Source organism: Antedon mediterranea, chromosome 10, assembly GCF_964355755.1.
Source record: "Antedon mediterranea chromosome 10, ecAntMedi1.1, whole genome shotgun sequence".
Lineage (NCBI taxonomy): Eukaryota > Metazoa > Echinodermata > Crinoidea > Comatulida > Antedonidae > Antedon > Antedon mediterranea.
The window spans coordinates 13,099,582-13,118,024 of NC_092679.1; the positions used below are offsets into that span (position 1 = coordinate 13,099,582).

General features: G+C 35.3%; 1 protein-coding gene across 1 annotated transcript in view; it reads left to right on the plus strand.

Annotated features, from left to right (window-relative positions):
* LOC140061249 (uncharacterized) overlaps positions 1-18,443 on the plus strand; it is a 100,113-nt gene that overhangs the window by 13,076 nt on the left and 68,594 nt on the right. The window contains exons 4-9 of the mRNA XM_072107756.1: positions 107-240; positions 1,670-1,793; positions 4,306-4,356; positions 4,593-4,780; positions 5,142-5,195; positions 5,631-5,717. Coding sequence (XP_071963857.1) covers positions 107-240; positions 1,670-1,793; positions 4,306-4,356; positions 4,593-4,780; positions 5,142-5,195; positions 5,631-5,717 — 638 coding nt within the window. The remainder of the gene's footprint in view (positions 1-106; positions 241-1,669; positions 1,794-4,305; positions 4,357-4,592; positions 4,781-5,141; positions 5,196-5,630; positions 5,718-18,443) is intronic.

The following is an 18,443-nucleotide window of genomic DNA, read 5'->3' on the forward strand; positions in this document are numbered from 1 at the left end:
ACAGTGATCTAGTACAATATCAAAATACTTTGATGCTTTTACTGAGTAAAGAATTGTACAGATACAGACTGTGGACTGACTTTGTAATGATGTATTTTTATTTCAGGTTCTGAAATATACACTGGGGCAATAATAGAGATAACAGAACTAGGAGTAACTAGTAACATGCAATGTCATTACTTAAACTTTAATGGTGATGTCATAACTGAAAATGACCTTGTAACTGAAAATGGTATAATTGTAAGTATTCTTTTACATAGTAAGTTTACATATAGATTCACTCTATATAAATAAATGTCTTTTTGAACAACATCCTGAAAAAAGTTTGTTCTTTTTCAATGCAATAATTTGACTTTACTCTACTAATAACTCGATTCATACATTCGCCTGAGTTTTCAGAATTTGAACCTCTAGTTTCCGTGTAATTGCATTAAATATCTCGGTACCAGTAACTTTTCATCAGGTTTGAATAGAATGGGTCTGAATGTCAAATTAAATGTATTAAAGACTTGCTACAGACCCACAGTGGTTGGGGTTGAGATGAGAACATTTTTGGATTATTATAGATTATAGACCTCTAGGTTCTTGGAAGTTAGAGTCTTTTTGGAAGAATGAACAAATCACTGGCTATATGTCAATGCATAACATCGAGAATCTTCCATTATACGATGTCGATACACATCACAGGTGGATCTCCTTGATATATCAATTCGGCTCTCATATCTATACATCTTTTAAAATGGTTATTATATTCAACCCGACGTCTGTTTTCAGACCTCTGCGATTCCATGTTTACCTGCCTGGGTTAAGGCTTTCTATACCTCCGCCAAGGAGGTATATGTAATCGATCCTGTGTGTCTGTTTGTCTTTCTGTTTGTTAGCAGGATTACTCAAAGGTTACCTTGCAAGATCTTTAACAAAATAAAAATACAGATAGATATTTGGTCACTCCATTAAATTTTGGAGGCAATCCGGACCACGGTTTCAATTCTGGACCACTTTTTAGTATTATTTTCAGACATGATAGTGTTAAAAGATAGGACAGAATTTTCAAAAGCCGGCGAGCAGTCTTAAAGTAACAAGTAAACTGGAATTGCATTTTCTCAAGAACTACGTTTGTCCAAAAAAACATTTTTGTACAAGAGTAAAGAGTTATAATTTGTGATTTGTAATTTTAAACATAATTTGATTTAATGTACAGAATTTTTGATACGAGTAGTTTTAAAAAACCTATTTCTTTTCAAATTCACCTGTTTGTTTTTGTATTACAAAATATAGATTTACAATCTTACTATTGTAAGTCAACTGAAACTTTTTTTAGTTGAAAGGCTGGTTACCAAACTCACAAACACATGCTTGTAGTGAAATTTATATATATATATATATATATATATATATATATATATATATATATATATATATATATATATATATATATATATATATATATATATATATATATACAAGAGTGACTTTCTAGTTGAGTGTGAAAAGTAGTGCAGAGGTGTTTCGTAGAGGAGATAAAAATTTACTTCCGAATTCACAGAACTTTATAAATTAGAACATTAGGCTTCTTTCAATTAATTTCACTCTTAATCTAGCACTTTAGGCATTTCATTGTCACAGATAATTTGCTTATAATTCACTGAGCTGTACAATCTTTTTATAGAAACGGATATTCTTTGATTGCACAGCAATTTTGGTACCAGGTAACGTGCAGTACTTGATCAGTATTAAAACATTGCCATATACTGTTGAATCAGAACCAACATTTAAGTATTATTGGACACCAAGTAAGTATGATGTTGTGATCAAAATAGGTAGCATGTTAAAGTACATTACATTTTTAACGAAGTGCAATGTTCACAGACAAGGAATAATCTATATTTTAATGCTACTAAATTGTTCATGTTTTTACATATCTCCTCCAAAACCACTGATCGTTATGTGCCTCTGGCACACTGATGTTTATTGATGGGCCACACACGATAGGCTATGTCACTTTCCTGAATTCTAAGGATAAACACACAAAAAAAATGCAAAAAATAGCAGTAATTTGACATCTCAGCGACCATGTTACGTACTCTATAAACTACGAAACCTCCTCTGTTGTGTACTGCCATGGCCGGATCTACAAATACCATGCTGGGCCGCCAAAAAACTATTAGTCAACCGTATCGAATGATCACATCGTTGAACACCTATTCTTTGAACAGAATGATTTTCGTAAATCACGGCTTGGCTTAATTGATTGATTGATATCAATACTTAGTACGTTCGAGTTCGAATCCGCAAAGGGGTAATTATTGAGTCTCACCGCTTAAAGCTAAAAATCAAAACTAGACCACAATGTTGCAAAACTTGCAAAAAAGATACGAAACCTCACAAAAAAAAATTGCAAAATATAAAAACCATGAAATAAAAAAAAATGTAAATGAACAAAAAAACACACAAAAATAAAACAAATCCAAATATCCGCTACCCAATGACATTAAAATGTCAACCAGTATTGGTATGTTCAAACATAAAATTCATGATATGTTTGTCACCAGTTATCTTTATTTTTAAGCTACTGGTTAATTCATTTTCTCTCGACATTTGATTTGTTATTATCACTGCATTATTTCCATTGTTAGTATTTTTATCGTTACAATTAATATGGTACATTATACTGTTTTTATTTATTTATTTAATTATTTATCTATTTCAATTTCAATTTTGTTTGTTTTGTTTTTTGTTTTTTTTCGTTTTAAGGGGCTTTGCGTCTAAAGCATTAGCTTACAGCTTAACCCCGTTCACAATCTCAATTAATTTTGCATGTACTTTGTATTATCTGAGATTGTGAATAAAGTTATATATATATATATTTAAAAATACACCCAAAATGTAAAAGTTTGTGTCCGAGTGCATCATGTAATTTCGACTACTTTTTGTGTTGATTTCAGATTCTGTAAGCATTATTATTATTAATTCAATAATATACCAATTCATATTTTATCATTAAAATGTTTTAATCTGCCGACTGATCGACAGACTTCAACGTTCATGAGAGGGACATGCACGTTGTCACTTTCTGAGGCGCACTCTGATTAATATTCACACAGCACAAAGTCCCATATCCAGTATTGCTTTCATTTTGTAGCTTACAGATATTTCAAAGCAATTACTCCGTGTATAAAAAAATCAATGGCCGTAAATAGTTCCGAATTGTATTCTTGACAATTTTTTTGTTTGGGTCAGGAAGAGTGTGCATATGTGGCACATGCAAGGGAAATCAGACATAAGTCGCATTTGTAGACAAATAAATAAGTAAACTTTAATATTTTGTGTGGTATGTTGGTTAAAAAGATGGTGTCAAATTATGTATGATTTTTATAAAACCTATCATGTTTTAGGCTTAAATTGAAAGTGTTCCAGTGGGTTGATTTTAATGAAAATTTTTGCATAATAATAGAACAATCAATAATTAGATGTTTTGCCCTACTCTGACGTAATTTGTACTTTATACTAAGTACATTTGAGAATACTTGCGAAAAAATTTGCAAGTAGTTCTCGGGTGGGACTCGATCCCACGACCTCCAGATCACTAGCCTTGCGTTCATACCTCTAGACCACCGAGCTTGGGCTCGAATCTAACCACTAGCCATCAGCTCAAGCTCGGTGGTCTAGAGGTATGAACTCAAATGTACAAAATATCTAATCACTAAACTCACTGACGCAAAAACTACAATTACAATAGAACATTGAAATAAAACAATTAGAATACCATTTTGCTAGGGCGTAAACTGAAACGGCCTGTTTATTTGTTTGTATTTGGCATTTCCTGTATACTTAACTTTAAAAGCATTTTTCTCAAAACACTGATTGTAATAGCCCAACTTTTAGACTGAGATATCTGTGCAAGTAGACATGGTATCAAGATATTTTTTTCAGCATCTTAAATCTTGGATTATGTAGTTTTAGTATTGTAAAAATCTCAATTTTGAAAATTCCGACTTATGTCTGCTTCCCCTTGCATGTGCCACATATACTTAATTATTATTAAGGAAGACAAACCGTGCGTATCACTGGTTACTGGTAGACCATAATTTAATTACAAAAGTAGCAAGTAGCTAACAAATCTCCCATACAATTTTTTTATTTTTTTTAATTTGTCAAAGTACTTTTATTACAGTGCGCAATTAAAAAGACTGTGCGGTTGCGGAGCATGGGTTACTGTTATTGTGATTTATGATACTGATGTCAAACGATTCCTTGTATCACTCACTATAACAAACATTAATCTTTGTTATTGTTTTTTTAAAGGTTGCTTCTACAGGAAAAATGATTATTATTGTCAATACACACATAAAGAAGGTAATGTATATAAATAAATATCAGATTGAATATTGTATTATGCATATTTGATTGTTAGTACTTGTGTAGAAAAATAAAAAGAGCTTTAAATTCACTTGAACCCTTTTTGTTTTTTTATAAAAACAAACTAAATCAATACAGTACCTTACTGTAGTATCGTACTGGTTTCATACTTAAAACAAATTTGTTTTATATGTGCATTTATTTTGTAATTGACTTGTGTGTTTTAATATTAGATTTACCTGGTGTGTGGACACCATCTGAGTATGAAGTTGATCCTAGCGGGCGAAAGCGAGTTGAATTGGTCTTCAACCTCGCGCCATACAATTTTGATAAGTACATAGTATATTTTACAGAGATGGAAATTGTTGGTTATGTACACGGAACAATTTCAGGCCATCTATACTGTCTTAGTATATACGTGGTAAGAAAGTATTAATATATTTGTCTTGTTGTCTCTTGAATAATTTCTTATGGTGAGATGTTTATGTAACCGCAAGAAATGGGACCAAGCGTCCAGTTCAACTTATTTAAAAAGATTAAATGGCCAGTATTTTATATAACAATGTACCACATTAAATATAGAAAAGAATGTATGGCTTAGGCTGCCATTATCGTCAAACAGTTCGCAGGATTTTTATTCATCAGTAATGGGGCTTAATACCATGAAAACCTACAATATTGATATAATATTGAGTAAACATTTTTTTTATCACATATAGTCACAGATCCAGAAAATATTTCCTTTATATGGTTTTAATTTTACATGGCATTTCCTTTTTTAGGAGAACTTTGATATGACTAACTATACAAAATGTCTAAAAGATGAGGAATTTCAGGTAGGAAACATAGCCTCAATAGCATAAAATATTTCAACAAATAAAATAATTATACTTACAAATATAGTAATTATTCATTATTATTCATTCATTTATGCGTTTAGTGTTAACATTATTTAACCTATCCACTCTACCTCAGTATTTCGCAGAGGTTAGTTTTTTAATAGTAAAAAAAAAAGTTCATACTTTCAGATTCTCTCTCTCTTGTGTAAAGTGGCTAATGAAGATTATCGGTTTTAAAATTAAGTTAAAAAACCAGGGAAGAGTTAAATTAGTAATTTAACTCTTCCCTGAAAAAAACTAATTAAGGTTTTACAAATGTTATGTTTATTAATGTGGTATTTTGTAGGCAAATTGTCAATTTTATGGATTTTTTTACAACAGTCATTCAAAATTGAGTTATTTACTTATCATTATCTCAACATCCTGTTACAGTTTGAGGTCAGTAGCTGGAAGGATAAAAACGAAACATTTATACAAGTTATTTGGACTGACATTCCACAGGCTTTCTACTATGTTGAGGTAAAAATTACACCATTAATATTCTTAGATATGTATTTCCCCAAAAAACATAAAAAATAAAGATGAATAAAATCAGACTTTTAATATGCCATTTATAAATTTTAATATTTACACTAAATTCAACCAAAAACCTATTGGCTGGTAGCCAATTTGACTATTTTTGCTTTAAAATACAGTTTTTTCAAGTAAATATTTTTTTTTCAATCAACTCAACAGAACCCACATCCGTAGACAAGTCATGACGGAAATTGGGCCTTATATATATATATATATATATATATACAGTTATTATTACCGTAAATAAATAATCGTCCATGTGGCTTCCTTCATCTATATATTAATTTACATAAGGGCAAAATTCGGTAAATCGCGCGTTACTTCTAGAATGTTTACTCGATGGTATATAAAGTTGGTTCGTACTTTCGGTACTGATTTTAACCACCTGATGTAACCCTCTTTACTAATTAAATTGAGTCAGATAATTAGTTATTGACGATTAAAACGAATTTAGGTTCAACGATTTGCCCCAAATAGGGGTGTTTTCCGATCGTGGTATACTGTCTAATACATGTCCATCGTGAAAAATACCCGCATACACTGTAAAAACTGGCGTTGTATTTTAACACGTTGTGATGTTTAATTATCAACGGTAGGTGTTAAAATAGCATATTATTAACACTTGGTGTGTTATCAGTGCCGTTAAATTTTAACATCATGGTGTTTATAACGATCATTGTATTTTAAAATAAAGTTTTACATGGGAAATAATACATAGGCCTATGCTATGATAGGCCTTATTCATTTTAGTGATTTAAAAACATTGGTAAACCTACGAATATGAATTTCAGAGCTACGAATATCTCAGATTTTTTTCCTGTTTTGTTATATTTACTCCGTGAAAATATTTTATTAACGCATGACGTTTAAAGTACTCGTTGAAGTTTCTCACTGTTTAACGCATAGCGCTTGCAGATAAGTCACATGATCACGCGGCGCGCGCGAGCGAGAGGCCGGTTAGAGATTCAGGCGCCATTGTTTTCCATTGGTGAGCGAGAGAATCGGAGAAGATCACAATCACTAATCACATCAATCTTCTTTCATCGTATAGGTAATTGTTATCTGTATTTTGAACTACTGATAGTTTTTTATCATGTTTTGGTCGTAGTTCGAAGTGAAGGATATTTGTCATTATGGCCTAGCTAGGATCTCCTATTATTTAACTGTAACATAGATTAGGCTAGGCCTGATGGACCCGTGTGTTCATCATACTACTTTCTTACACACCGCCGCGCGCGCCTTGGCGCATGTCCTCTCTCCCCGAGTTTATGGTCCGGTCGCATTTGAACAGTCAGACATTAGAACTAGGCCTAGGCCGCCGGGTATATAGGCACTAGCTAGGCTATACTAGTGTTCAGAAAATCTAGGCTTGGCCACCTATAGAATAGGCACTAGGCTAGGCCTATTAGTATTATTAATATGCCTGCCTACTCCTTGCCTGCCGGGCTACCTAGCCTGTTTAAAAATAAATGGGTCATATGACCAATTCAAATTTGAGTCCTTACTAGCTAGGCCAGTCTACTTCTAAGGTCCATACATTTTTTTATTAGTTTATCAGGCCCCCCGCGAAATTACGATTTTTTAAAATTGTTTTTAAAATGTTTTTAATTTAAATTTTTGTATTAATTTATTTTATTTTGAGGGAGCTGAGGATGATTCGATTAGACTACTAGACATCCTGGTGAAGAAGGTTGCTGTTGTCAAAGGCAAAGGTACCAGATCCAAGACCGTCCATGACAATGTTGGAAGTAGGTGATTTTAGTAATAACACATTGATTTATGTATAGTTTGATTTTCGCTCCGAGTCTTAATTGTGTAGCGCACTATATAAAAACTGACATTATTATTATTATTAAAATATAATATCCACCTGACCATGCATCAGTTAGATATGTCTAAAAGTGACTCTCAATCAAATAAAATAACTGAAAATGAAATCAATTTACATTTCCTTATATTTCAGGTAGAGGAAATAGACGTATCAGATGACGTTCTGGCTGAAAAGCTTCATCAAGACAAAAGTCCTCTTGCCCTACGCATGCTGTGTATGGACGGCCGGCAGTACAAAGATATTTATTGTTGGTGAAGGGCAGTTTATAAACTTTCAAGGGCACACTGTTCCAAACATTCTCTACCAAAGTAAAAAAAAACGCAAAGCAATGATCGCATTTACAAGATCTGAAACAGTGACAAAAATGATTGTTTTTTCATTTTTGTGTTTATTACAGATACTATTTAAGAGTGCTTTAACACCATTCTGTATATAAACATGTTTTAGCATTAATAAAGTGTTATCCAGTCATAAACGTGTATATGTGTTATTTCTTTTAACGCCTGAACGTGTTAATAATTTGGAACTTTAACACCTAAACGTGTTAATAATTATGGAAACATTAAAGATCATGGAACATGGTATTTGATGTTTATGTAAAATAGTAGTATTATAGTTGTTCTCCTTGATGGATATTAAACAGACAATACATTAAAAGTTTTCAGGACATAATTAAAGTGTTTTCTGCTATTTCGCGCAACTGCTCTCAGTTCACGACTATTCGGGTTTTTTCGGCATTTTCCGGTAACCTCTGATAGTGACGTCATGAGATGAAACTTTTTCGCGCGCCTGAGCTGTCTGTACAAACTAGGATGTCAACACGTATTGCGTATGATTTTGACAGTTCTTCGTCAGAGGAATTAGAAGAGGAAACATTGATAGTGGAATGCGAAACTGAGGAGAATGAAGGAGAAACTATTTTGTTTAACAATCGAAATATTGAATGGAATGTCGATGAAATTAATTCGGCCGTACATGTACGAGCCCGATTGTAGTTCTGACGATTCTTCATCATCAGAAGATGGCGACGGTGACCGTCCCTAGTAGGCCTACCTACAATCAAAGAACTTATAACACAAGAATCTCCTGTTCGTCCGAAGCGCGTAACAATTTCGAAAGGCATTGTGGGATAGAATAGAGCTATGGGTGGCGCCATTGTGAGCCATGGAGTAGGGCGCCCGCATCAAATTAGAAAGTCAAAATCATAGAGGGGTTCTGCTAATGCTCTAGGGGGTATAGAGTAATTGACTGAGGAGTAGGGCGCCCGCATCAAATTAGAAAGTCAAAATCATAGAGGGGTTCTGCTAATGCTCTAGGGGGGGCAGAGTAATTGACTTCCTAGTTTGGAGGGGGCGCTGCTCCATGCTGTGAAATGGCGTCGCCCAGTTTGACCTTTTAACCCTGTACTTCCGATACTGTGTTTTGAATGCAAATTGAAGAACAGGAGATTCTTGTGTTATAAGTTCTTTGCTACAATTCAAGCAGAGAATATTCAACTTCAAACCCAGCTATTAAATTGGTTAGTAGTACTATCTCTTTTATTAAAAATTAATGTATAACTTTATTGTATAATTAACAATTCCCTAGTAGATAACTACGATATTCTTCCGTCATGCCAGTGTGTATTGTGGCTTAGTTAGACCTAGATAGAGGCTAGGCCTAGGCCCTACTGTACTTTACTCCAATTCATGCGGCTAGCCCTCTCACCGGCGACGGTCGGCTATCGTCTATAAGCCTAGGGCCTAGATTGAATTTTTTTAACGAAATAAAGATTAAATTGAATCGTAGAAAGCAAAAATGTACATTACGGTATTAGACTGACCATTTTATTTAACAAATTTGCACTTTGTTGTTTGAAATAGGCCTAGGGTAGGCCTAGATAGATAGGCCCACCCCTATGCTAGCCAAGATGCAGATTTATTTTCCTATTTCACACACAATACATTAAATTAATCATTAATAATCACTAAAACTTTAAAAATATTTAATATAGCGCCCTATAAATTGTGACATCTCAGAATATTGTAGCGCTCTAGAGCGCTACAATATTATTATTACAAAATATTTTTGTTTTTATAATACAGGTGTGATTGTGGCCATTGCCAGATGCTACCCACGTATCGCGAATGTCGATGTTGCCAGGAAGTAGGCCCTATTATTTATTAATCATAGGCTGGAGGAAGGTCAGACAATTTACAATACGGAGAAGCCTACATATGCATCACTGAACATCCTGGATTCACTGCTGCCTGTTTGAATTTGCATGTGTTGGAAATTGCATGGCTGCATTACCGCCAACAGTATGACACACCTGTTGAAGCCTCAAAACATAAACGTCTGAGACATATTGCGTACCGGCAACTCGCCAGATGGTGTTGGGGGTTTTTGGGCCGGAACCTAAGGGTAGTCTTACCATCATGTGCCGTTTCCTGCATAAGAGCCCACTTCCCACCACAGGTATGGAAGATGATTTCCAGTTTGCTGGATTTTTGGATTGAGTAAACATTTTAGCACCAACTTGTATTGAGATTACAATTAACCACATACAATTATTTACTGCACTTCATAAAGGAAAGTATTGTACACTGTATCTGATAGAAATAAAATGATCAAATAGAAATAAAATATACATTTCTCTGACACAATTTATTAAAAAATTATGCACAAAAGTGATTATTTTGTTTATAAAACTGTTGGCTCTGGATTGTGGAGCTGTATCCACATAAACAAATGGCTTTTAATCTTTCACTAAAAAAACGAAATAATAATTTATAATAAAAAGCATGATGGAATGTATCTCATTTCTTGGAGTATGTATTATACTTCTTATTTGAAGTTGATCAGTGGACCTTTTGGCTGCTGATTTATTTACTGCATAATGATAATTTTTGCCTTAGTTGTTCACATTTGGAAATCTTGTGAAGTGGTTGGCAATAGCGGTCTCTTTGTCGGGGCGTTCAAATCCTGAACAGAGTTGGGGTGGCGCATCAACAACATCAACATCTTCTGCTGTCTCTTCAACAATGCTCATTACCTCCAAGATGAGGTCATCCACATACCCTGCGAAATAATAATACGGTACTGTAAGAACAAAATCATTTGTAAAAGTGCAATAAGATTATATAATTTATAATTTGACTTTTGTAAAGCAAATTTCAAATGGTTCAATTTTTGTTCAAATCAATAGAGAATATAGTGCAATCTGTCATGCAACTTACAAATTATTGCAGTCAGCTTGTGCACAAGCTTTATTTTTATGAGGGCAGAACAACTCCCCACCTGAACTATTATGCTGGGGCTTTCAACACAGTACTACTAGCCTAGGCCCTTTGTGTTGCTGATTTTAAAACCGAATTAATCACCTAGGCCTACTACTCTACTAGGCCTACTAGAAAGAAGTACTACCTACCTTTTATTTAGTTAATCGACACAACAACTTCAGTTTTACTAATTTTTTTATTGCGTTTAAAAACACGATAATAATGCATTCGTATAACTGACTGTAACTAACCATTCCAAAGTTTAGGTCCGTAATTGAAAATGTAAACCTAGGCCTAGGACCATGTATTGTTGGTCTGGTCAATTTCCCCACGACGTTCTTCGCCGCCTTCGCGTTGGTCCGCCTCGCCTTCAGAATCGGTGAGATCGGGCTCTCATATAGGCCTACGGTTGAATTAATTGCATTCAATAACACTTTCTTGCGTATCCATAACGTCGTCTCCTTCATCTTCATCAATTTCGAATTCATAATTACTCTAGTAGCTAGATCAACTTTCGTATGCACTTTGAGGTCCAGAGAATTTGACTTCAGAAATTGGTTTAGGGTGGTCAAACAATCATTTTTGGCTTGGTTACACATTTTGAAAATGTGGCGAAAGGTCAAAAGGTCAGGGTGAAAGGTCATAAGACCAAACACAAATATGTCCTTAAATCTCAACAACTACTGGTCACAGCGAAGTAATTTTGGTCTCAAATTGATCAGAAGGTATACATTTATATTCAGTCTATTGGGACATTTTAGTCAAAAATGACCGGAAATGCCATTTCTGACCTTTGACCCACACCTCAGGGCATGTATGTATCTCCGTAACTACTGATCGTAGACACTTAAATTTGGTCTTAAATTGTTTGAAATAAATATTTATTATTTGTAGCACATTTTTAAAAATGTTACAAAAGGTCAAAGGGTCAAGGTCAGAGGTTATATGAACAAATAAAAATAGATACTTGTATCTCGGCAACCATTCGTCGTAGCAAGTCAATTTTAGTCTCAAAATGTTCAGAAGGCATGCTTTCATATTCAATCTAATGGGACATTTTAGTCAAAAATTATCAGAAATGCCATTTCTGACCTTTGACCCACATATCATGGCATCTTCATATCTCTGTAAGTACTGGTCGTAGAAACTTAAATTTGGTATCAAATTGTTCGAAATATACATATTTACATTCATTTTAATAGAAAATGTGGTTAAAAGATGAACAGAAATACTATTACTAATGTTTCAAACAAAAAACATATCTCTACATAACTTATCCTTAGACAGTAATGTTATGCAATAACTGATACTTTAAATTGTTTCAATTTCAAGTACTAGTTATTGCTGACCCCAAGAACATTGATAGAAACGTCAAGCTCAACAGTTCTTTTCAGAATGCTAGAAGTAACTTGCCATGTGTATCCGATTAAACTCCCCGGGCATTTATTGTTCAAAGGGGTTTTTAGGGGCAGGGGAGGCATCTTTATTTGTGGTATAATATGGTAATATGTATAATCAAATAAATACCACCTAGATGTAAAAAAAAATACAGCACAATTAATATCAAAAAGTGAAAAAAATGCTTGGTAAATTGTAGATTATGGTAGTTAATGTAATGTGTTGTGATACAATTATTGTGTAAATGCATGTGGCGGGCGTATTCCACATGGTGTTCTATTAGAGGGAATGGTGGCGTTTATTTGAGAGAGGCTTTTATTCAAAGCGGGTGTTAATTCGAATAAATACTCTAATTTTAATAATTATAATTCGTTTCTCAACTGATAAAAGGTACTTTACATGATTCGTTGTTTTCTTTATGCTTTTTAACGAAATGTTTCTGTCTTTTAGAATAAAAGTGACACTGTCATAGATAACATTAAATGGATCTTCTCTTCCAGGTGCCAGTATAATGATATAAAACAATGACACATCATTATCCTGACACAATTGCACTCATAATGGATCTTCATTCTATCATCTGTTTGTTTGTGACTACAATTTGACAACAATCTTTTGCATATTTTTAAATGCCAATACATAGCTTCATTACTATTGTACAATATGTCCAGCTTTCCTGAAAACACCCTTGTGTACTGTAGTACAGTGTTGTAGTATGATTTTATCATGATAACTTCTGATGCTTTTATTATCAATGAATTCAGTACCTAAAACATGTCAAAGTTTCTAGTGGTATTGATAATAAATCTCCAGAAACATATATTGTTTTATTATCTACACTGGGAACAGACGTGTATAATATACACCGACAAAACTTATATGTAGTATATGCACGCGCACATATATATATTATGCGTACTGCGCATATGCTCTGACGAGGTTAGCCTACAAAACGTTCTATACTATTGTTCATGACTACTAGTTGGTTTCATTAAATACGTTCATTATTATACTCATCTCAACGTACTTATTAATTTGTCTACGACGATACACGACACTGGCGACGAGGATACAGGCACATTTACATAGAGAGAAACGGAAGTATAATAATATTATAAAACTAAAGCCTAGGCTAGGTCATTACAGGTCTGTTATAATAACGCACTTAGAAAGATTTTAAGACGCTCAAGGAGCTGTAGTGCTAGTGCTATGTTTGTTGATAACCATGTTCCCTCCTTCTATGAGTACATTCGGAAATCAATTTTTTGTTTCAAAACAAAAATTGAAAAAAGCTGTAATACTTTAATTACATGTGTTTTTTCTCGTATTCTAAAAGATTCAAAGTTGCATAGAAAATGGACAGAACTTTTGTATATTTAATCTCATGTATACTTTTACGTGTGTTAACTAGTATCAGTAAAGCCATAATATGTGTTGTTTTTGTAAACTTTATGTGTTTCATATGGACAGTTTGTCTGAAATAAAGTTGAATTGAATTGAATTGAAGTCTACGAAAACTTATCAAGCGTCAAACCTAACACGAACGCAGAAATGTGACCGCTGTGGTATGAACAATCATACAAGAGATACGTGTAAATACAAAAACGCTACATTACATGCTTTAAATGCAACAAACAAGGACACCTAAAATCAGAATGCAGGCAGTCGAGTAAATCAACAAAACATTATAAACCTAAATCCATCAAGCAAGTAGAAGCACCGGATTACGACGAAGGTAATGACGATTTTGTAGATACAATGTTTTGCGTAGGCATTAAGCAGGACAATTCGGTACCACCAATAACGGTATCGATAATTAGCTTTGACGATTACGAAAGCAAGCTTAGCCATCTACCATTAAAGTCAGTAAAACGTACACTTCACGCATACACAGGTACTAAGCTCGATATAGCAGGAGAAATTAAAGTCACCGTGAACTATAGGGGCCAGAGTAACGTTCTCCCACTGATAGTAGTGAGAACACAGCGACGAAACTCACCACCCTTGCTTGGAAGAACCTGGTTAGAAGTGATTAAGTTGGACTGGAAGTCATTATTTCCACCATCGCTTGCTCAGAATTCGGTAGAAATAGATAACGATGTCGGTCAGTCATTCAAACGGAAGTTCCCAGAAGTTTTCCGAACGGAATTAGGTACGGTTCAGGGACACAAAGCGACATTACATCTAAAAGTGAACGCAATCCCAAAATTCTGCAAAGCTCGAAATGTTCCATTTGCGCTACGCTCCGCAGTTGAGGTAGTGTTAGACAGAATGCAAAACGAAGGAGTTATTTATCCGGTAGACTTTAGTCAGTGGGCAACCCCATTGGTATGTATTCCAAAGGCCGATGGCAGGGTACGTGTCTGCGGAGATTATAAAGTAACAGTCAACCCGAGTTTAAATTGCGACCAATATCCAATTCCGACCCCAGAGGAAGTTTTCACCAAGTTGGGAGGTGGAAAGCGATTCTCTAAGATTGATTTGAAATGTGCGTACCAGCAGTTAGTACTGGAAGACGAGGCGCAAGAGTTGGTAACGATCAACACGCACCGCGGATTATATCGATACACGAGGTTACCGTTTGGTATTTCGTCCAGTCCAGCCATATGGCAGCGATTCATAGAACAGGTGATAGCAGGACTTAAAGGAACATGTGCGATCATGGACGATGTTCTTGTTACAGGTGCGTCTGATAAAGAGCATATTAGTAATCTTGAGAAACTATTTGAGAGATTTAACAAGTATGGTCTCAGAGTGAAAGCGGAGAAATGCGCGTTTGTACAAAAGGAAGTAGTCTACATGGGACGTAAGCTATCAGCAGCAGGAATTCAACCGACAAACGATAAAGTGAAAGCCATCAAGGATGCACGAGCACCACAGAATGCATCAGAACTAAGATCCTGGCTAGGACTAGTTAACTATCACGCGTCATTTATTCCACGATTATCGACGATGATACATCCTTTGAATGAGCTGTTGGGAAGCAAACCATGGTCATGGACTGTCGACTGTAGTAAAGCGTTTAACGCGGTAAAGCGAATTATTAGCGAAGACATGATGTTGACGCATTATGACCCATTAAAACCACTGGAACTATACACGGACGCATCACCATACGGAGTTGGCGCAGTCATTTGCCACGTAAACGAGAACAATATCAAAACACCGATCGCGTACGCATCGCGAAGCCTGCATAAACACGAAAAGGGTTATGCACAACTAGACAAGGAAGCCCTAAGCATCATGTTTGGACTTCAAAGGTTTAGAACATACTTATACGGACGGAAATTCACGATAAGAACTGATCATAAGCCACTTGAACGCATTCTAGGACCTAAATCAGCTATTCCGACACTGGCCGCACAGAGATTACAGCGATGGGCAATCGTGCTGTCAGCGTTCGAATACGATTTAAAGTTCATTCCTGGAAAACAGAACGTAATTGCCGACGCACTCTCACGTCTCCCAATGCCATACGAAGGACGGGAAGACGATGCAGTATATAACATAGCGGGGCATACATTAGACAATTTGCCAGTCACGAGTACGAACGTACAACAGCATACCAGGAAAGACCCGCTATTGAGCAAAGTGTTATACATGGTACAGACAGGTTTATGGCAGTCAGAAAACGACGACGATCTAAAACCATTCCTACACCGAAGAGACGAATTGAGTGTAGAACAGGACTGTTTGCTGTGGGGATACAGGGTAGTGATTCCACCGAAACTCAGAGGGGCAGTTCTGGAGGAGCTCCATTGTGCTCACCCCGGAATCGTGCGTATGAAAGAGATTGCGCGAAGTCATGTCTGGTGGCCCCAGATAGATTCCGACATTGAACGATTGGTGAAGCAATGTCAAGCATGTCACCAAACACAAAGTCGACCAAGCGTAGCACCAATGATGCCCTGGATCTGGCCAAATCAGCCTTGGACACGAATACATATTGACTATGCGCAGAAAGATAAACGAGATTATCTAGTAGTGGTTGACTCATATTCGAAATGGCCAGAAGTCGTTCAGATGAACAGTACGACGAGTGCAGCGACCATCAAAGCGATGAGAGAGTTGTTCAGTAGATACGGATTGCCTGTTCAACTTGTAAGCGATAATGGACCTCAATTTGTTAGCGACGAATTTGAATTCTTCTTAAAGCAAAACGGGGTGAAACATGTAAAGGTTGCACCTTATCACGCCGCAAGCAACGGAGCAGCAGAACGAATGGTTCAATCTTTCAAAAGATCGTTAGCGGCAAGCCGAGCTAATGGGAAGGATTTCCAACAATGTTTGGACAGATTTCTTTTATCGTATCGCACAACAAAACACGCAACTACGGGACAAACGCCAGCGAAATTATTCATGGGCCGTGAGTTGAGAACGCGAGTATCACTTTTACATCCCAGTACAGAAAACAAGGTACTTAACAAGCAGAGTGATCAGAAGCTTCATCACGACAAAACGAAAGATCTACGAGAATTTTACCCAGGTGAAATGGTATTAGTGAAAGATTTCCGACAAGAGGGAAAGTGGTGGCCAGGTACCGTGATAGAACGTACCGCTCCAAAATCATACGTAATTAGTGTTGAGGATGGCCGAGTGTGGAAAAGACACATTGACCAGTTGAAAGCGACAGACGCGGACGCTTACGCGAGTAAAACCCCTACTTCACATAGCGAGTTGAAACACAAGATTAAACAGACAGTACCAATAACGATTGCGAGCGAAACGATTGCAAACAAAGAGCAAACATCCACCAACCAACCGGTTGAAGAGGAACATAGATTGTCTTCATCGCCTGAGGTTATTCCACGACGCTCCACGCGACTTCGAAGGAAGCCAACACGACTTATCGAAGAGATATAGAACTTGTGAACAATGTTATTATTATGAACGTTAAAGTTATGTTGTTCATGTTTTTACACAAAATTATAATGGTGAGAATTACTCACATTTGTTAATTATTATGAGGAACCAAATAAGAACTATCTGGAACTATAGAAGCAGTAATTTAATCACGATGATTAACCTATTTGATTAACAAAATAATTAACGAAAGTTTATTGTGCTTATTGATATAATGTTAACGTTAAAATAAGAAAGGAGGAGTGTAGTATATGCACGCGCACATATATATATGCGTACTGCGCATATGCTCTGACGAGGTTAGCCTACAAAACGTTCTATACTATTGTTCATGACTACTAGTTGGTTTCATTAAATACGTTCATTATTATACTCATCTCAATGTACTTATTAATTTGTCTACGACGATACACGACATTATACATATTATAAGTTTTGTCGGTAACATTCAAAAATATTATGCAACAGTGTTACGGAATAATGACAATGAATTGGTCTATTATAGTTGTCTGTGATACCTTTTATTACATGATTGTACTTGCAACAGGATAGAATGAGGTTTAATCCAGTTATTATTCTTATTATATTAATTTTTTTTTTTTATCTGGGGTGTATTTATTTGATTATACATGTTACCATTATTACACCCAAACAAAATAAACGCCTTCCCTGAATAACTAAATGCCCGGACCTTTTATTCGGGTAACTATAGTAAGTTACTTCTAGCATTCTTAACTGTTGAGCTCGAGTATTTATTCGAATTAACACCCGCTTTGAATAAAAGCCTCCATTCCCTCCAATAGAACATCATGTGGAATAAACGCTCCGCCACATGCATTTACAAAATAATTGTATCACAACACATTTCATTAATTACCATAATCTACAATTTACCAAGCATTTTGACATAATGTTATCATTTTTTTATATTAATTGTGCTGTATTTTTTTACATCTAGGTGGTATTTATTTGATTATACATGTTACCATATTATACCCCAAATAAAGATGCCTCCCCTCCCCCTAAAACCCCTTTTGAACAATAAATGCCCGGGGCGTTTAATCGGATACACATGGCAAGTTACTTCTAGCATTCTGAAAAGAACTGTTGAGCTTGACGTTTATATCAAAATGTTCTCGTGGACAGCAATAACTAGTAGGCGTACTTGAAATTGAAACAATTTAAAGTATCATATTGCATAACATTACTGTCTAAGGATAAGTTGTGTAGAGATATGTTTTTTGTTTGAAACATTAGTAATAGTATTTTCTGTTCATCTTTTAACCACATTTTCTATTACAATGAATGTAAATATGT